The sequence below is a fragment of the Prionailurus bengalensis genome, chromosome A1, assembly GCF_016509475.1.
Source record: "Prionailurus bengalensis isolate Pbe53 chromosome A1, Fcat_Pben_1.1_paternal_pri, whole genome shotgun sequence".
Classification (NCBI taxonomy): Eukaryota; Metazoa; Chordata; class Mammalia; order Carnivora; family Felidae; genus Prionailurus; species Prionailurus bengalensis.
This window is the reverse complement of record NC_057343.1, coordinates 3,802,656-3,823,789: the sequence shown is the minus strand read 5'-3', so window position 1 is coordinate 3,823,789 and position 21,134 is coordinate 3,802,656. Positions and strand designations below refer to the sequence as shown.

The 21,134-nt window shown below is 45.0% G+C and overlaps 1 protein-coding gene across 4 annotated transcripts in view; it reads right to left on the bottom strand.

The window, feature by feature from the left end:
* SGCG (sarcoglycan gamma) overlaps positions 1 to 14,511 on the bottom strand; it is a 133,553-nt gene extending 119,042 nt beyond the window's left edge. The window contains exon 1 of one of the 4 annotated variants that reach the window (XM_043575104.1): positions 14,270 to 14,511. In XM_043575104.1, the coding sequence (XP_043431039.1) occupies positions 14,270 to 14,458 (189 nt within the window). In that variant the 5' untranslated portion in view covers positions 14,459 to 14,511. The remainder of the gene's footprint in view (positions 1 to 14,269) is intronic. The other 3 variants (XM_043575085.1, XM_043575080.1, XM_043575093.1) reach the window with 3 other exon arrangements.
* Between the last annotated feature and the right edge of the window lie 6,623 nt (positions 14,512 to 21,134).

Here is a 21,134-nt window from a genome sequence, read left to right as displayed (position 1 = left end):
CTACTTTTGCCACAACTAGAGTGTGCATGGGTTTCTCTCTCCTTGTTGCTTCTGAATGCTTTCGGGAGGGCACTGTGTAACTATTAACCTCACACGGTCATCTTCAAGATGGAAATCGGTCACCGACGTGTTTATCACGGGGCTACGAGGGTCCTTAGCTACGCGTGACAACTGTCGGCGGCCACCATGGTGTTCCCTTCCGCGGATCTGACTCCTGAAAGAATTCTGGTCTCTCACAAAACCCTAGATAACCAGACAAAAGGAAAATAGCATACTTCAGGTTCAGTAAAAGCTTAAACGGAGCCCAGAATTGAGGACAGCTTGTGGCCTTGGTTCGAGCCAGACTTTCAGGATTCCCGATTCCTCTGTAGATCGTATCCCACTTTCAATCCCTGGCAACGTGAGTGCTCTCTTTTGGAACGTGATTCTGTTCCGTTCACCTTTATGCCTTGGAGTATAACTGAAAGCTTAGTTATTTTTGACAGTTCATTTCAACTCAATAGCATGAAGTAATTGCTTTAGCTCCCAAAGTGAGATTTTTTTTCTTTTCTTTTCCTTTTTTCTTTTCTTTCTTTTGTTCTTTCTTTCTTTTTTCTTTCCCTTTGTTTCTTTTCTTTTTCCTTCTTTCCTTCCTTCCTTCCTTCCTTCCTTCCTTCTGTATATTTGCAAGAAGCAGTTAAGCTTTTTTTCACCTCTAGGCTACACTATGTGGACATTAAGTCCACTACCGGTTTATCGATACGGCTGGTAAAACCCTCTGCTCAGGTTCACACGGCTGTAGATGGCCAAGCAGCTGTGAGCGTGTCCCCACCGTGTGTACAGAATCCTCCTTCTCTCCCTGGGCCACACTCAGTCCCTTTCTACCAAACTGCCACTGTAAACTTATCCCATTTGAATCCTTATTCTTTAGGCCAATGGTGAGCATCACCTATTCTGATATATTCTTGGTTTTAATAACTGAAACACAGAGGTGATACTCTGAATAATACTTAGGCTTCGTGCAACGGAAACATTATTATTTAACAACATTAACACTTGAAGAAGCATTTGCAAAAATGTCCTTCCAACATAACAGATACACGATACATTTCTGAGAAAAAAATGTATATATATTAAATTCTTTGTAATGTTTATTTATTTTTGAGGGGGGGGGCATGAGCAGGGAAGGGGCAGAGAGAGAGGGAGACACAGAATCCGAAGCAGGCTCCAGGCTCCGAGCTGTCAGCACAGAGCCCGACTCGGGGCTCGAACTCCCGAACTGGAAGATCAAGACCTGAGCCGAAGTCTCCTAACTGACTGAGCCACCCAGGTGCCCCTGAGAAAATATATTTAGATTTACCAATAAACGTCTAGAATGCAGCCAATTATCTGGACACAAATGGTAGTGTACCTTATGAGGAAGATCATCCCAGGCCTTTTTCTTCCCACAGTATAAACAACTGTTTTTTTTTTTTAAATGGACTCACATTGAAAGAAATAGTTTTAGGAATGTTTTCGGGAAAGAAAAGTCAAATAAGCTTTGCATTAAAAAGATTTCACACAAACCTGATGTCCTTCAGTAGGTGAATGGATGAGCAAACTGTGGTGCAAACAGGCGATGAAATATTATTCAGCCATGAAAGGAAGTGAGCTCTCACGCCCTGAGAAGATGTACGGGAACTTAAATGCATGCTACTAGGTACAAAGAGCTAGTCTGACGAGGCTACCTACTGCATGGTTCCTAGCATATGACGTCCTGCAAAAGGCAAAACTACGAAGACAGGAAGAAGATGAGTGGTGGGGCACCTGGGTGGTTCAGTTGGTTAAGCGTCTGCCTCTTGGTCTTGGCTCAGGTCGTGATCTCACAGTTAGCGAGTTCGAGCCCCCTGCCGGGCTCTGCACTGTCAGCTTGGGATTCTTTCTCTCCTTCTCACTCTGCCGCTCCCCTCTCTCTGTCCTTCTCCCTCCCTCTCTCTCTCTTTCACACACACACACACACACACACACACACACACACACTAAAGTTAAAAAAAAAAAGATCACTGGTCACCAGAAAACTGTGGGGAGAAAGGGCTAAATACACAGAACACAGGGAACTTCTAGGGCAGTGAAACTATTCTCTATGGTGCTATAATGGTGGATGCATGTCATTATACACTTGTCCAAACCTATGGAATATACAACACCAGGAGTGAACTCTAATTGCGAACTCTGAGCTTTGGGTGATAATAGTTGCCACCGGTAGGCTCATCACCTGTAACAAATGTAGGATGAGATGTTGATATTGGGGAGACTGGGGGGGCAGAAGGAATATGGGAAATCGTTGTACCTTCTTCTAAAGTTTGCTGTGGACTTACAACTATCCTCTCTCCCCAAAGTCTTTAAAATTGTTTACCTTTCATCCCATATTGTTTTGCTCCTTTTTTAAATACAACAATTGTACGTCAAAATTTTGTTCAAGAAATACCGGTCATTTACTTGCGGAACTGAGTATGTCACATAATTACTGATTTGAGGATGATGCGATGTATCCCTTTCATTGTTCAAAAACGGTCTTAAATCATTTTTTTTGCCCCAATTTTTTTAATGGAGTAAGTTGATTAAAATTTTCAAATACAAACTAGATCAAGATAGGCACACGATAAGATTGCTTTACACAGCTCAAAGCTAGGCTGATAATAATTTATTTTCTGTCTTTAATAAACCAGTCATACGTGCAACCACTCTCTCTCTAAAGTCTTTTATGTAAACCTCAAATACACGTCTAATCTTGCACTAATTCGTAAATAGGGGAAAGCACCATGGAGGGGAGGGTCACAGAAGTGTAATGGCCTAAAGAAGGTGAAGGAAAAGCAAGAAGGGAGGACCCGGGGAAGCAGCTCTGAAGAGGAAAGGACAGATGCAGGCATGGTTAGGGTTACGGTTGGGGAGAACAGGAAGTTGAGGCAGGGCATCGTCCCAGCTGAGAGGAGGGAGGTCAGCAGCGAAGGGTGGTGAGGACCACGGAGGAGGTCTGGGATGGAGAGGGAACAAGTCGAGCACAAGCGAAGGACAGCAGCGTGATGCTAAAGGGTCCTGCCAGCTGCGGCTGCAGGCTGTGAATGGTCAGCACTGGCCACTGAACGTTTATGGGATTTTAAAGACATTTGGGGGAGAAGAACAGTAAAATCGCCGCACAGGACTAACCTATGGCAGGACTTTTCTCAGGGGATGGAGCAGATACACGTGGACAGGTGGAAGCGGACGGTGCTGGCCAGGCCAAGGCAGCTCTGGAACCAACATGGGCCCGGCTATGCGGGAAGGGACATGGCAACGAGGGGGAGGACGAGGAGGCCGGGGGACAGCAGTTCAAGAAAGTGACAGGGGCAGGGCCTCAGCTTCTTCATGACAGTTCCTACATGCAAAGGACGTTCGGGGCAGGTTTCCGTGCTCCAACTTGAGAGGCTGGAAAACATTAAGCCGAACTCCACAACAATTTGCTGAGCAATCCAAGATGGTAGCAGGTTCCAAGCTGCCAAGCGTCATGGAAGCAGAGGCCACTGGACCCAAATGCAGGAAACTGGGAGGCCGTGTAGAGCGAGGCTTTAATGGAACTTAGCACCCCGCTGGATGGGCACGCGAAAGGTTTTAACGTGGCTGTGTGGGAGCGTAAGTGGAACAGAAAGCAAGGTTAACCAGCAGAGCAGGAATGGTTTGAAGTGAATAATGAGGCATCCCATTTTGGACAAAGATGAGGGACGAGCGGATTGCTGGACGGAGACACACAGTCTGTGGTCTGAGATTAGGGCAGGCGAGCCAGAGGAGCTCTGAGGCGCTACAACACAAGCCATTGCTAATGGAAGTCTGGCCTTTCAATCTTCCCCCTCCCTTTTCTGAGTGCAGCAGATTAACTTTTAGATATCTGTTTGTTTGACTGGGGCAGGAGTTGACAGCCACACTTTGGATATAATATAGAAATCATGTCGAAAGCATATCCTGTGGAAAATTTCCACCCCCAGACTGAGATATAATTGGCAAATACAAACTGCATATATTAAAAAAATTTTTTTAATGGCTATTTTTTTTTGAAAGAAAGAGAGAGAGAGAGAGAGAGAGTGAGCACGTGAGCAGGGGAGAGGCAGACACACATAAAATCCGAAGCAGGATCCAGGCTCTGAGCTGTGAGCACAGAGCCTGATAGGGGACTTGAACTCATGGACTGGACCGGAGATCAGGACCTCAGGCCAAGTTGGACGCTTAACTGACTGAGCCACCCAAGCGCCTCAAAATTGTAGGTGTACAACGTGATGTGAAATGATCCCCGCCATCAAGCTAATTAACACACCTATCACCTCAAGTACTTACCGGTTCCCGCCCTCCTTCCCTCCTCCTCCCCTTCTCTCCTTCCTTCCTGCCTTTCTTCCCTGGTCAGAACACTTAAACGCTATCACCTTAGCAAAATTCAACTGTACAGTAAAGTATGAGATGTTATAACGGTTATTATCAAAAACGACAGGAGATAACCAGTGTTGGCGAGGACGTGGAGGAACCGGAACTCTTACACACTGTTGACGAGAACGTAAAATGGCACAGCCATTATGGAAAACAGGGTGGAGGTTCCTCAAAAGGTTAAAAATAGAACTATCACATGATCCAGCAATGCCACTTGTGGGTATATATCCAAAGGAAGTAAGTCACGATATTGAAGACGTAGCTTCACTTCTGAGTCCACTGCGACCTCATTCACAACAGCCAAGATATGGAAACAACCTAAGTGTCCATCAACACATGAACGGACAAAGAAAATGTGGTGTATGTATGCACGGCTCATTTTTTAGAGACTATTTTTCAGAGCAGTTTCAGGTTTACAACAGAACTGAGAGGGAGGTACAGAGATTTGCCATATACCTCCTGCCTCCACACACGCACAGACTCCTCCGTTTTAATTACCACTCACCGGAATGGTACGTTTTTTTACCAAAGCTGAATTATACTGATACATCATGATCACTGAAAGTCCATATTTTACCCTAGAGTTCACTCTTGGTGTGTATGCTCTACAGGTTTGGACACATATATAATGATATATAACCATCACTATATAACAGTATTTTCTTTTTTGAAATGGGAGAGTAGGGTTCCATTCATTTATTTTCTTTCCAGCTATATTGAGGTATATTTGACATACAACATTTCAAAGGCATAAGGTGTACAGTGTGTTGATTTGATACATTTATGTACTGCAAAATGATTACCACCTTTTGCTGACTTTATTTGAAAACACAATCTACAAATAACCAAAATCTATGAGTTGGAAAAACGTCTTCCAAATGTTTAATGTGTGGCAAATAAAGGATTAACATCACTTGTCAGTAAGTAGTTAATATTTTTAAATCGGGCAACATAGAAAAATCTGGAGCCCTTCCCACTATGAACCAAAGAAGACTTTATGAAACTAAATAGTTTAATGAAACTGTAAAATCTTTTAAATGTCAAAAGAGGCAAACATGATAAAATAATTTTTAGGGTTTTTTTCCTCCTTGCTTCCAATTTACATAAATTCTTATCTCTTAAAGGAAAATGACTCTTCTGGCTCACCTCCATTTGATTACTATATGTAGAAACAAAGTCATAAACCAAATATGCAGATGATCATGGCTTACTGAAAGGTACAATACAATATCCACTTTTAAATATGGATTACATAAGTACATTTCTCTAATTTTTTATATTTTGGCCTGTCGCAACAGTTTCATATAGTGATGAAATTCAAGGATGATCCTTTTTGTTTGTTTTTTTGTTTTTTAATGTTCATTTTAGACAGAGAGAGAGAGAGAGAGAGAGCGTGTGAGCGCGCTAGCGGGGGAGGGGCAGAGAGAGAGGGAGACACAGAATCCGAAGCGGATTCCAGGCTCTGAGCTGTCAGCACAGAGCCCAACATAGGGCTCGAATCCAAGAACTGTGAGATCATGACCTGAGCTGAAGTCGGATGCTTAACCAGCTGAGCCACCCAGGCGCCCAAGGATGATCCTTAATGTTACGTAACACGTATAGCAAATTCACAGTGATGCATATATTAAGGTATCATTTTTTCGTATCATTATTAAGGTATCATAAGGTATCATATATCATATCATACCATAAGGTATCATATGTTAAGGTATCATTTATAAATTAGAGGTAGTTTACAACCATGAACTTACCAACAGTTTGAAGTTTCAGCTCCTAACTTTCCTCCTGAGAGAAAAGCAATATGGTTTTTTTTTTTAATTTTGTGAATTATTTCACTGTCTGAAGCAAGAAGTGAAAAAAGAAGGTGAAGAAAAAATAAACAGGTGCAATTCTTTCTTTCCCAAGCCTTTTGAGTATGACTGTATTAGGATTTTGTATGAAGTGATCCCCTCAGAAAATCATGTTTACGAATCTCCTGTGAAAAGGAATAAAGGAAACCTCCCTGAAAACGGAGTTGGGAGTCACAGCGGAGGAGACACTCCTCGCGGCCTACCCAGTCCAGCAGGAAGAGGCAAGAGTTCCTTTCAGTCTGGCGACCGCACGCAGCCCTTGCCTGCGGCCAAAGACAAGCTGTCACCACCTCAGTCACCTGCAGTCGCCACTTGGAGCCTATTTTCCCCCATCGAACATCTGTTCAGAACGACCCCTCCCAACCTCCTTCTTCCCTGTACGAAAGGCTGCTCTTCCAGATCTTTCAACAATAGCTAAATTCTGGAAAGAGCCTGCATGCCCATCAACTGACGAATGGATAAAGAAGGTGTGGTTTATACTGCTTGGCCATGAGAGAGAATGAAATCCTGCCACGTGCAGCCACGTGGATGGAACTGGAAGGTATTAGGCTGAGTGAAATAAGTCAGTCAGAGAGAGACGGATACCGTATGTTTTCACTCATATGTGGATCTTGAGAAGCTTAACAGAAGACCATGGGGGAGGGAAGGGGGAAAAATAGTTACAAACAGAGAGGGAGGGAGGCCAACCATAAGAGACTCTTAAATACTGGGAACAAACTGAGGGTGGATGGGGGGTGGGGGAGAGGGGAAAGTGGGTGATGGGCATGGAGGAGGGCACCTGTTGGGACGAGCTCTGGGTGTTGTGTGTAAGTGATGAATCATGGGAATCTGCCCCCAAAACCAAGAGCACACTGTATCTCCACTGTACATTGGCCAACTTGACAATTAATTATACTTAAAAACAAACAAAAGGATGTTTTTGTTCTCTGGACTTGCCTGAGGTTCCCCGTAGTTTGTGCGTCCTAACCCGCGACTTCTCTGCTGTGCCCCAATAAACCAATTTGCTGCTTGACAGCCTTTGTTGTTTAATTTTTAACGTTGACAATATCAGTCTATGTTGAAAACTATTTCACGACGGAAGTTTTGATTCCTTTGGAATTGATTGTTTTCATCAGTACAGATCAGGGTTTGGTCAATGATGGCCTGTGTGTCAAAGAAGACCGGCCACCTGTTTTTGTTAAGGACAGTCTTCCCAGGCCACAGCCATGCTGACTTGTTTATGTATTTCCAACCCTACCACTGCAGAGTTGTGTACTTGTGACAGAAATCTTACGGCCCGCAGAGCCTAAAACATTTATTATCTGGCCCTTTCAGAAAAAGCTTGCCTACCTACTTCTGATACTTCTCATTGTAGATATGCAAGTCATATTTTAGTTGGGTTTTACTATTTTAAAGATAAATTTATTGTCTCATTATCATGGTTAATCCAACAGGTGAATCTGATGATTATATTACATTCTTATGTCCCCTTCACTCTCCCTGCAAAGTAAAAATCTAAAATCAACCAGTACTTACTTGAGTACCTGTCCTGACTACAAATTCATACTTCAGGTCTCAGTTTTACATCACAAGGTAAATAAAATACCCAAACCTCAATTTATTAGTTTCAAGCAACCGAATGCTCAAAACTGTCCTGATGTCTGTCCTCACTTTCCAATGAATATTTGGAAGAAATATTAATAAATAAAAACAAAATTTCGTAGTAAAGGTGTAGACAGCTCAAAAATAAACAACAGGTTAGATAACCAACTTAATCCACAGATGAACATAAATGAGAATTACTCTTATTATACATCTAATCATTCAATATCATTTAATATACCATTTAACTTTATTGCTAATTTGAAAATCCCAGAGGTCGGTTAAAATTTGGTTTATTTAAGATTTAATTAGGGGCGCCTGGCTGGCTCCATCAGTTAAGCATCTGACTCTTGATTTGGGTTCAGATCACAATCTCACAACTCATGAGATTGGGCTCCGTGCTGCCAGACCAGAGCCTGCTTGGGATTCTCTCTCTCCCTCTCTCTCTGCCATTCCTCTGCTTGTTCTCTCTCTCTCAGAATAAATACATTAAAAAGAAACACTTTGAAAAAAATAAAATTTAAATTTTTTTTAATGTTTTATTCATTTTTGAGACAGAGAGAGACAGAGCGTGAGCAGGGGAGGGACAGAGAGAGAGCGAGACACAGAATCCGAAGCAGGCTCCAGGCTCCGAGCTGTCGGCACAGAGCCCGACGCGGGGCTCGAACCCACGAACCGTGAGATCACGACCTGAGCCGAAGTCGGATGCTCAGCCGACTGAGCCACCCAGGTACCCCAAAAATAAAATTTAGATAATGAATGTCATGGAGTCCTTTTGTGAATCTAGCTCAGAATCTAGCTAGTACAGCTTATTTTTCGTAATATCACAATTATCTTCAGAAATGGTTGCATCGGAAGTATTCCCCCCAAATAGTGAAATTTATTACACCTACAGAGTTCTTCCAATATAATGGACTGAGAAGACATGAGAGAGTACCATTTGCACCAGCAAGACACGGGAATTCTTCACAAAATGTAATACTTTACAAATATACAGTCAAACAGGAAAGAATGGAACATTCTCAAGGCTAGGAAAAAGAATGGAAATCAGAGGCAGAGATGCAGGTTATTAGATCCACTTATGGATCTAGGGCCTAGATATTGAGCCTGAATCCTAATGCTCAACAAAGGCGGGAGAGTTGGCCTCTGTCCAGCAGAAGGCCAGAGCTCCCACCATGCAAAGAAAGTACAAGAAGGGATCCCTCCCTCTCTAAGGCTTGTGATAGAAAGATGAACCACTGGGTAGAAAGCAAAGTCATAAGCTTGCACCAACTACGAGCCTGTACCATTTATAGGTGTGAATGTGTCCAAATTTACAAAAGATATGTGCTGCTATCACCCCAAGCCATGGAATTGACATAAGAGCTGCTCTGAGACCCATAAAACCTCTGCATCCCAGCAGATACATGAGAAGAAACACCACTAGGGAGACTTTCACACCTGCTGCAGTTGAGATTCCTATCTAAGAATAACTCCCAGTGTAGATGAGCTCACACAAAATAATTACAAATCACTGGAGCAATTAAACCATCATGATGTGGAAGGAGGGAATCAGCAGCCTGAGCAGAGACGGAAGACGGAAACGAGAAGGGCCAAAATGCACCTGGTGAGGATTCAAGGAGGAGGTGGAAAAAAAAATACAAGAGAGAAGCATTTTTCAAAGAGATAGTGATGCCCACCTTTCCAGACTCATAGAAAGGTGCTCACATGGGGCGCCTGGGTGGCTCAGTCGGTTGAGCGTCCGACTTCGGCTCAGGTCAGGATCTCGCGGTCCGTGGGTTCGTGCCCCACGTCAGGCTCTGGGCTGATGGCTCGGAGCCTGGAGCCTGCTTCCGATTCTGTGTCTCCCTCTCTCTCTGCCCCTCCCCCGTTCATGCTCTGTCTCTCTCTGTCTGAAAAATAAATCAATGTTAAAAAAAAATTAAAAAAAAAATAAAAATAAAAAATAATAAAAAAAAAAAAAAAAGAAAGGTGCTCACAGCTGGAAGAGTCACGTGGAACCCTAAGCACCGTGTGGTATTTCTCAAAGAAACATACACCGCAGGACAGCCGCCTGGGCGTGAGACGGGCCATAGGAAGGGACTGGAATATCGTTCTTTTGTTATTCCAGTTGGCTCATTCTCACCAAAGTTTGGATTACGGAAAGGAAAGGGGATAAGAGGCCGGAACGCAAAACTTAGGCCGCAAAATAGGATGATATGTGAAGGGTGACACAACTGTTGCCTCAGGTAAGTATGACTAACATGAAAAGCTTTCCTAAAAAAGGTGAGAACAGCGGGTTGGACACCATCGCACCGTGCTCGACACGTCTCAAGACTTGCTAACGGCACGCCGTGTCGAGGAGATACTGTTTTATGTACTGTACAGGCCTTCTGTTATTTCCCAATTTACTGAAAAAATCAGAGAGAACTATTTAATTAGAAAATGAAGGCACTGAAGTCCCCTCCAAGACTTCTGCAGGGTTTCTAAGGAAGAATCCAAGGCTGTCAGGGCACCGCGGTTACGGGTGCTCACTCTTTACGCTGGCGAACGTTCACCTTAAAGATGAGTCTTCTTCCTTGATTCAAAGTGTTACTAGCAATAGTTTTGTCGACCAGACATTTGAGCTGGCTTGCATTCACAAGAAGAACGCCAGACTGACCAGAGGAAAGTTTTCTTTCCTCTTGCCTCTGTGCTAGGGCCTGGGTAGTGGGGGTGGGGAGGGAGTGTGGGGCGAGCAGGGTGTAAGGTCTGTGTTATTCCTCAACCCTGCTGAGCAATCACCTTGGCAAACCACAGCCTCTCTGGGCCTGGTTTCTGTCTGTGTTAAGTGGGGCCCTCCTCACAGGATGCTTGTGAAGATGGATGAATGTAATGAATGCCCACTGTGCCAGGCCTAAAGGAGGAGCTCACTCAAGGTGAGGAACACAGCACTTTTCTTTTTTTTTTAATTAAAAAAAAATTTTTTTTAATGTTTATTTATTTTTGAGACAGAGCATGAGTGAGGGAGGGGCAGAGAGAGAGAGGGAGACACAGAATCGGAAGCAGGCTCCAGGCTCTGAGCTGCCAGCACAGAGCCCGACGCGGGGCTCGAACTCACCAACCTCGAGATCATGACCTGAGCCGAAGTCAGACACTCAATCGACCGAGCCACCCGGGCGTCCCAGCGCTTTTCTTTTTAGAGCAAGTGCTAGAAGTCAGAGGGACAGCGGCAAGCTCTACATGTTAGAGGCAAAGTCTTTGGAGAATGATTTACTGGGTATTTACCTGAAATCATTTCAGAGTATAGGCGATTATAAACAGAGTCAAGAATCTTAAGGGAGAAGGATACCAAGGATACAGAAGAGGAACCATGGCTTCCAAGAGCAGCCGTGGGGCAGGAAGGTGTGGACTCGTTGGGGACTGGAGCATCTGGGAACCAAGCCTTTGAAAGGCAAAACAACCTCGGTTATAATCCAACCCACAGAATTTCATGTAAATAATCTGGTGACTCCTAAAGACATTTTTATAAAAACAACTTTTATACATCCTTAGCCTTTTTTTTCAGTGTTTGTTTATTTCAAGACACAGAGTGTGAACAGGGGAGGGGCAGAGAGAGACTCCCAAGCAGGCCCTGTGCTGTCAGCTCAGAGCCTGACACAGGGCTCGATCTCACCAACCCTGAGACGGTGACAATCATCTCACCTTGATGCCGAAATCCAGAGTCAGAGGCTGAACCTCCTGAGCCACCCAGGCGCCTCAGCCTTAGTCTTTTTATACCTGGTTGCTACTGAGGCCCCTGTCTTCAATGCAATATGACTGTAGTTAAGATTTCCTAGTTTTTCAACTTCCCCTTTTACCATTCAGGTCATTTGCTGTATGTTATTTTTGAAAAAGGAGTTTAGCAACAAAGAGTAAAGTCTACGAAGACAAAATATTCCAGGCACATTTCTATAAATTAATACCAGGTTCCTGTTACTTATCCAATTAAGTGTTCATTGTTTTATGATTAACGTAAGTATTCATGTAATTACACTTCATTATAACGGACTGACTCAAGGGTTTGCAGGTGCCGCAACCAAGCCCACCTACATGCTGAGAACTTAATCTGAGTGATCTCAGCCAGGGATCCAGAACTGCCTGCAAGAACAGTTAACCTTTTGAAACCCAGTCCAAAGAGCAGATGACTAACTATCGCCAGGTTTTCAAAGGAATCCACGACCTTAAAATAGTTTGGAAGCATTAATTTACTGACTATATCCTTCCTTTTCCTGATGCCTCCTATTCCAGCACGAGTATCTCCCTCATGTGTAACCAAATGATATACTAAAAACTCAGGCCGTTATGGGTAGCTATTTTGTTTCCGAATTTAGAAGGTGTCAGGATGGGAAAGTTACAGGCAAATATAACTTCAAAGGAGGAATACTTCACACAGATAACCCTGTATTTGTACCACTCACGCCATATAACTAGTTGTGTTGACTTCACATAAATTTAACCACCAAAGATACAAGGAAATGGGCACTTTTTGAAAAATCACAAAGCAACATCACCTAAGCCGTTAGGAAATTAGAAGGGTTATTATATTACAATAAGCATGTCCCTATAAATCACTTTCTAACAGTGCAATTTTAGAGAAAGAAGTAAAATTAACATGAACTTTTTGCTTAACTGTACGTCCATAGATAGTTGCCTATTTTGCCCAAAGGGCATTAGAAGCTCTTTTAGGACACAATCGAAAGAACTAAACATCTAAATGAGGGCCTAATAACTTTTAAAAAGTCATACCCAAGATAATACAATGATGCTGATTGAAATGTAATAGTGTACATATATATTTAATATAATCTATCTAAAATATCCTCTAGACACAATTAAAATGATTCTTTAAAAATGAAATGAGTCATATGATCCTCATTCTCTCTGAAAGAGGTATTAGAATAGTTTTAAAAAGCAAATACATTATTTGTTAAACATCAAAGTTTCCTGATTTCTTTCATAGGCTGCTATGTATATCTAATGATTTTCACTTGCTAAATGGATTTTCATCACTGTATTTTTTCCGATATTTATCTTATAGATGTAACTGTTTTACAGGCCAGGTTTTCTACACTTTTAAGCCCACACTGAACATGAATGATTTAGGTGTAGTATCTACTAAAAATTGTGTTTAATGTCTGGTTCAGTAATAACATACATTAAACATCAGAAGAGCATAGGATTTAGGCAAAACGAAATGCTTGAAAACACGGTAACTCAATCAATTTAAAAGTCTACTCTGCATATTTTTACACACGCGGAACAGATGTCACTTTGGAGACACCTCTTTTCTAGAGAGGAAGTTCTCTTACCAGAGACACTGAACCTTTTAGTGAAACATTCCATCACCAAAACCAGGAGGTCAGCTCCTGGAAAGTTTTGAAAAATATTGTGATATCTATTGTATTTTTTAGGGGGGGGGGGTTAATAGCCTGCTCGCATTCAAGAAAGAAAAGCACAGGGAGAGCCATAGGAAAATATTTGCTTTAAAAGAAAACTAAACACGATTCCATTGCTTTACAAACACAGATCTACCTGTGTTAAAGCGCACCCAGCGGCGTTAACACACAGAGCGCCGTCGCTAACAATCCACCTGCACAACGTTCGGCATCACTCGATGAGTTGTTTCACACACAAAAAAAACTGCGTGTGATTGTGTCGGTATGTATAAACACCAGACCACCCAGTAACGACTTAAAAATTATCAACTCGCTAACTCTGGTTTAACCAAACGAGAACATGCAAATACATAAATGCCAACCCTGGGGACTTAACGGGGGATAACGGGTACAAGGGGGTTGCATCGTCAAGTTATAATCCCACCGAAGAGCGGGTGAGCCACCTGTGATTTTAAGCATCTCTGCGTCTCCGCGAAAACGCCCCAACTAACCCTGGGCAACTTTGTACTCGGTGCATTTACTCTGCTTACTCAGTGTCCGTGGATGGGCTAGTCGCCCATCCAGGGCAATGTTTTTTGGCAAAATCAATCTGCAGCAAACAAATTCTTATCTCCATTCCGTCTCATCCCCGCACCCCCCCCCCCCCGCCCACGCCGGCCTCCCTCTCCCTCCCCCCTACTCTCCCCCTCCCCCACCCCGGCCCCGGACAAAGTTATTTAAGTGCTGTGGCAGAGCGCACACCAGTTAGCAAAGTTTTCTCCCGCAAAGAAAGGCCACCTGTCCCGGCTACGTTTCCCACCTGTGCCAGAGCCCTCACAGCCGGGCGGAGGACGTCCCACGCTGCGTGGGACACTGGGGGTGCCGAGGGAGAGGGGGCGGGGTGGGAAGGTAGCTCCGGGGTCTTGGGCAAGGGCTGCGGAGGAACCAGGCGGCCCCAACCTCGGAGGAGTTCGTTCAGGGGCTGCAAGAGAAGGAAGGAAGGACATCCGGGCAACGGGGAGCGGAGTGGTGGCCCGTGACCATTCTCTCTACCTGCGGTCCTCCTGGCGGTCCGGGCGAGCAAACGGCCACCGCACTTCCCTTCATTCCCGACGGGATGAGACCCCCGGCTTCTCCCCGGACCGCGCGGGCCTGGGCTCCGTCCTCCTTCCTCGGCGACCGCAGCGACAGCTCTGCTCCTGGGCGGGGGCACCGCTCCCCCCGAGCCGCGGGGGCCCCCATCCCCGCCCGGGCTCCCGGCGCCACCGGCCGGGCGCGAGGGGAGGCGGGGGCCGTTCCCCTCGGCGGGGGGGGGGGGGAAGACTCGGCCCGGCCCCCCACACCGCCCCGGGGCGGCCTCGCTCTCGCGCGCGCGCCGGACCCAGCAGGGGGCGCCGCCGGCGGGACGCGCCCCCCCCCCCCCCCCCCGGCTCCTCTCCGCCGCGCCCCCTGCCGGCCCCAGCGCCGCGCGCCCCGCACGACCGCGCCCCCCGCGTGCCGCCCGTCCCACCGCCGCGAGCCCCGACAGCACCCCGGCGCCCCCTCCCGCCCTCCGCTCGCCCCCCACGGTCGCGCACGCGCGCGTGTCGCTGAGCAGGGCGCTCGCAGACCCCCGGCTCCCAGCCGGCTCCTCCAGGCTGCCCGCCGGGGGCGCCCTCCTGCTCCCGTCCGGCCCTCGGGCGCCCGCCTCGGGCATCCCGGGCCTGGGGCTCGCGCAACCACCCCTCTTCCCACCTGGGCTCCGGGGCCCCCGCTGCAACAGCCGGCGCATTTCCTAATTTAGGGCGTCCCCGCCGGGGGCATGGTCCCTTGCAGGAGGCTCGAGAGCCTTGCCGGCCACCCCTGGGGCTCCGGAAGCGGCGCCCTCTCCTCGTCGACACTCCTGCAGAGCAAGGGCCGGCCCCCGCCGCGAGGAGGCACCCCGCGGGATGGGCGGAAGCCAGGTGCCGGCAGAAATGCCGCCGCGCACCACCAGCTCCCTGCGTAGGGCTCCTTCGCAGCGAGCGCTGATCATGACTTTTACGAAGCCGCTTTTACTCTGGTTTTCCCAGGCCTGGAGAGGTGCGCCCCACTGTGTTTCCATGGCCTCCAGGTATCCTGCGAGTGCCTCAATCGTGGATTTTCTGGTTGCGTCCACACAGTTGCGCCCCTTTGTCTACACAGGAGGGTGAACTTGGTTTTAGCATTTTTGTGTCTGGAGAATGGTTTGGGTATCTGAAGACGTTTGGTGAATGTGCTCGGGAGGTAAATTCTCTCCTTCCTGCAAGGATCATTTTGGTGTGTTTTCTGATTTATTACTGTTTATTTATTTAGAGAGAAAGCGTGAGCAGGGGAGGGGTGGAGGGAGAAGGAAAGAGAAGCCCCAGCAGGCTCCTTGCCCAACGCGGAGCCCTTAGCCAGGCTGGATCTCAGGACTGGGAGATCAGGACCTGAGCCGAAATGGAGAGTCAGGTTTAACCAACTGAGCCACCCCGGTTGCCCCTAGTTTCTGATTTTTTTAAATGGAGTTATGCTACCGTATTGGGAACCAGATGGAAACATAAAGATCCTGGAGAATTTAAACATGTCTCTCATGTAACAAAATGAATAGTCCCAAGGCGGGAATGTTTCTAATGCTCAGATTACATGAAAGCAAACTTTTTCAAAAGTAGAAATGGGGGGGGGGGGGGTTAGTCAGTGTCCAATAAGAGAAGTCCAACGAAAGGTTTCGTATCACCTCATAGGTGATAGTGACAACCATTTCTTTCAAAAACTTCACTCTCACAAGGATAAATAAGATTGATACAGGTTGCACTATATTGTTAAGGACATATGAATCATTTTCTATCTGTTTTGCAGGCAGCATAGTGAAAAGAATTGCGAACTGTTGCTCTAAAAATGTCCTTACTATCCAGCAAAGGTTGCAGGGTGTACGTTTGTGTCAAAGAATTCAAAAGTTATTAATTCATTTTCACTGCCCAAACTAATACGATCTCAGAGTCAGGACTTCTTTTCTGTTGCCTTAGAAAGAAATAACTGGCAACAGTTGGATGCTGTGGAGGGTGAGAACACAGAGGATTCAGAGCACTTGCCATAATTGTCCTGGCAGGAAAGCTAAATACAGCCAAAGCAGTGTGTGGAAAAACCCCAGTCGTGTGTACAAGGGCATGACGGCTCCGGTTTGAGCACGGTATCAGTAAAAAATATTTTGAGCCACCCGGTGCATGTATATTTATTTGTAAATTATAAGCATTTGTGAAGATACAGTGTATTACATGCCTGAAGTTAACATACTACATTGGAAAACAAATAGAAACTTAAAAAGCAAAGATAAAGGTACACAGGGGAAAAGTATCGGAATGAAGGAGGCTCTCTGCACAGGGCTCCCCAATGGAATGGAACAACCATAGTGGTGCAAAGTTTTAAAAACAATCATTTAAAGTGTCTGGAAATTGTCCCAAGGGCATACAGGCAACGAAGGAACATTAGTTCATGAAAATCTACTAAATCTTGGTAAGAAGAGCAAGAATCTGGGCATCTGGTCAATGCCATGGAAACTCTGCTCTGGAGGAATGTGGACGGAGATGATGGCCTCTCTCCCCCAGTTCCTGGTCTAGGATATCGGCTTCTCCCTGGGAGGGGCAGGCCTCCACCCTTCTCAGCCCCAGTCCCCAAGCTGTGTGCAGACGTGGCTGAGAGGTGTGGGGCTTTCCACATATCCAGCCACCACCGGGGGTTGGGGGGGGGGGTGGTGGGAGGTGTGGAAACTCTATGCCAGGTATAGTGGGGTAAGAATATTGGGCTTCTACTAATGACCCCACCATAGCTTACTCATAGGGTGGAGGTTCCTCCTTGAGAGAGGAAAACTGAAAATAAATAGCAAGGGCTACAGACCCCAATCAGTGCCCTGCCCATAGAGCACAAGGGTCACTGTGAAGGAAAAGGCTGCTGCCTGCCTCCAGCTCTGGGGCAGCGGGGCAGAGGTTCTGGGCAGTGGGAAACACAGGCTGTAACATGGCCCCACAGCTCTCCCTGAGAAGACGGATTTTATTTTGAAGAGGGTGTGGGCAAGCTCATACCTAAGGACACAGTGGAGATCTTGGTAATGAGCAATTAACAGGACGTTGGAAGCTCCGTGATAGCAAAAAGCTAAATGGTGGACCAGCTAGGAATTTAAGAGAGAAACCCAGGGAAAAAGAAAAAAGCTCCCCCCCCACCGCCCCACCACCAGGGTGGAGGAAACCTCAGAGACTGGCCTCAAAGATTACTCCTGCAAAGGGACTGGACTGTAATTGGATCCAACTGAGGAACAGTTTATGCCTAGGTGTTGTTGAAAATAACAGGGAAATCAGCCAGCAATTAGTGGAGGCTAAGAACTGAGTGTGATATGCACAGAGGCAAACCAGCCAGAAGCTCAACAGGGACTTTGGGGACAGGAGTCTCAGAGGCTAAACAGACCAAGAAAGAAAAGAGGAAAGACTCAAATTCTTCAAGCCAGGAGAGAAAGAGGGACCATCAATATCAACCTTAGAGAAAAGGATTTTCAAGGAATACTGCGAACAACCCTGTACTGACAAATTATGTAATTTACATGATATATGCAAACAAATGCAAAAGAAGGAAACGTGTTCCCTTCCTTCAACCACGCACAAAAGTTAACTTAAAATGGGTCACAGGCCTCGTGCAGGAGCTTAAAGAAAAGACTCCTAGAAGAAAATATCAGAGTCAATCCTTGTAACCTTGGGTGGGGCAGTCATAAGCAACAAATGAAAAAACCGGACAAATGTGGCTTCACCAAAATTAACAAGGTTTTGCCATCAAGAAAGTGAAAAAACAACACACTGAGTGGGAGAAAATATTTGCAAATCACGTATCTAACAAGAGACTTATAACCAGAGTATGTAGAGAGAACTTTAACAACTCCGCAATGAGAAGACCACTCTGTTAAAAATAGGCAAAGGATCTGGATAGTTATTTCTCCAAAGAAAATACACAAATAACCAGTAATTGCATAAAAAGATACTCAAAACTATTAGCCACTAAGGAAATACAAACCAAAATCACAATGAGATACCACTCCACACCCTCTAGAAAGGCTATAATAAAAGGAAAAGGTAGGGGTGCCTGGGTGGCTCAGTCAGTTAAGTGTGCAACTTCAGCTCAGGTCATGATCTCCCAGTTTGTGAGTTCAAGCCCCGTGCCGGGCTCTGTGTGGACAGCTCGGAGCCTGGAGCCTGCTTCAGATTCTGTGTCTCCCTCTCTCTCTGCTCTCCCTTGTTCATGCTCTGTCCCTGTCTCAAAAATAAATAAACACTAAAAAGATAAGAAGACAAATAATAGCAAATGTTGACAAGGATGTGGGGCAACACTTCTTTTAGTATGCCAAGGGACATAAAAATGTGTTTTCACACAAAAACTTGTATGCACATGTTTATGGCAGCATTATTCAGCATAATCTAGAAACAACAGAAATGTTCATCAACTAATGGATGCATTAAAAAAATGTACATCCATACAACGGGATTCAGCTGTAAACAGTAATGAAGGACTGTTACATACTGCCATATGGATGAACCTTGAAAACATGCAGGGTGTCACAAAACTGGTCACAAAACATCCACATTATGTTATTTGACTTACGGAAAATGTCTGGAAGAGACACTGAGGGGGTGATCACCACACGCCTCTGTGGATATACTCAAAATCTCTTAATTATATACCATAAGTGGATAAATGTTTATGGTCTGCTAATTATATCTGAATAAAGGTACTAAACAAAGTGCTTATAAATAATAATAGTCACGTGCCCCCAACCCCCAACTCCAGGCACGTTGGGCAAAGTTGGAAGAGAGACAGGCCCAAGTAGCCGTTGTTTCTGCTTTGAAGTTTTCTTCTTCGGTGATTAAAACCAACTGGGAATAAGGTCTCGGGTCGCTTCTATAAAACCCATCCCTTCCCTGACATATTTACTTCTGTGATGACATCCTGGGTTCTTTTTTAATTTTTTGGACTGTATTTTCAAAAGAGGCTCGATAAGTCAAGGGTTCTTTCTGTGACTGTTCAGGTTAAATTGGTACAGTGTATGTGTCAGAATTATCAATTGTGATTTCACAATTCAGAGGGACACCATGATGTGGTAAAAGAACGCTGAACTTTGTGCTAGGGACCCTAGTTAATTTAAATTCATTTCCTACATCCAGCAATCTTTTCTGTGGCGAGAGCTCTCTCTAGGGGCCCAAAGCTTTTCAATGTATTGTATTGTATTTTGAGAAGGAGAGAGAGAAAGAGCACAGGAGCAGGGAAGAGGGGCAGAGGGAAGGGGGTTGGGGAAGGGGGGTAGAATCTTAAGCAGTTTCCATGCTCAGCGAGGAATCCAATGCGGGGCTCAATCCCATGACCCTGGGATCATGACCGGAGCTGAAATCAACAGCCACTTAACTGACTGAGCCACCCAGGCGTCCCCTAAAATTTATTTTTAAAATTAATCTTTAAAAGTGCCGTTGTCTATTTTATTTTAAATGTTCAATTTCTGTATTAGTGACTGTGTCACAAGAAAGGCTAGAGTTTTGAATGTGCCTGTGTTTCTTACCCGTAGGCAATGTGTACTCCCTAAAATCACTGTAGTTCTAAAAGCCGATGATTCGGAACATCAGTAACCCTAGGAGTGTGTAACTGAAGTCTCACGTGATCTCAAGAGCCTGTCTGGGTCCAGAAATCCAGGCGCTCTGATCTCTTTCTACTGGTCACTAGAGGAACTTGGTTAAATGACTTAAAGTCTTATATCTCCACTTCCTAGTCTACACAGCATAGGGTAAAAATTAGAACTTAATTCATAGGCATGTGGTAAGAAATAAACGAGTTAAGGTTTGTAAAATTAACAGAGCCCAATTGCTAGGATCCAATAAGTTATTTTTTAGTTGGACTTCCCCCCCCCCCCACCCCCGCCAAGGCTAATATGGGCCACTTTTCACTGGCTGTTCCAACAAGAAGTTAATATAAGGAAGATACTTCTAAATGTCCCAACTAGCTGACATTTGTTGCAAAGTGCTTCCCATATATATGTTCGTATATACACAATATTTAAACACCATGTTCACACTCACATAATGTGGCACTTAAAATATACATGTGGTGTGGTGTACTTTTAATAGAGTAGTGGATCTTTGCAAATATTCCAAAGAGGTTTGTGAGAAAAAATGATTAGACATGTATAATGCTGCGGGACTCTGCTCGTGTAAGGCCAGAGTCTGGACAGAAAAATTTCAATTTAAACAATATAGGACTACATAGGAGCTTGTATTTTTTTTTCTTTTGCCAAAAAGAACCAGTAAAACAATTTTGGTTCTATTTCTGTCTAATATTTCATTAAGAAGTTTATTTTAATATCCAACTGTGTTAAATGAATTATTCCAAAATAAAATATATTCCTTTAACCTAATATTGGACTTCATTAGAAAAATTAATGTTTTCCCTTGTTTTTTTTTCCTCACTTATTCACGCAGTGTCAAGAATTTTTTCAAGGCAAAAAAAGATAAGAAACTATTCAAAAGGGACTTTATGGGCCTTTGTGCCCCAGGAGAATCACTCCAGGGCCTTATAACTAAGCGATTCAAAGTTGGGGAGTCGGCCTCCACTTTTTGCAGGGGTCCCCATCAATATTCTGCAGCCCCAAGGGCCAGAGGCTGAAGGAGAGTCAGCGACAAGTCCCTTGACATGGGTAACTACGAGCTGGGGAAAACGGGGTGGACGCATCACAGTGCCTGCCGGTGACAGACTGCTTTATGGGCACAAGGGGGACCTCTCTTTACAGGTGTCCAAGAAATAACTGTTGATGCGTGGCAGATGGAAAGGGGGCTTAAGCACCGTTACCTGTTGTAATGAATTCATATTTGGGCTGTAGAGTCTTTGATCTGAGTGTTCACCACTGATGTTCCTGATT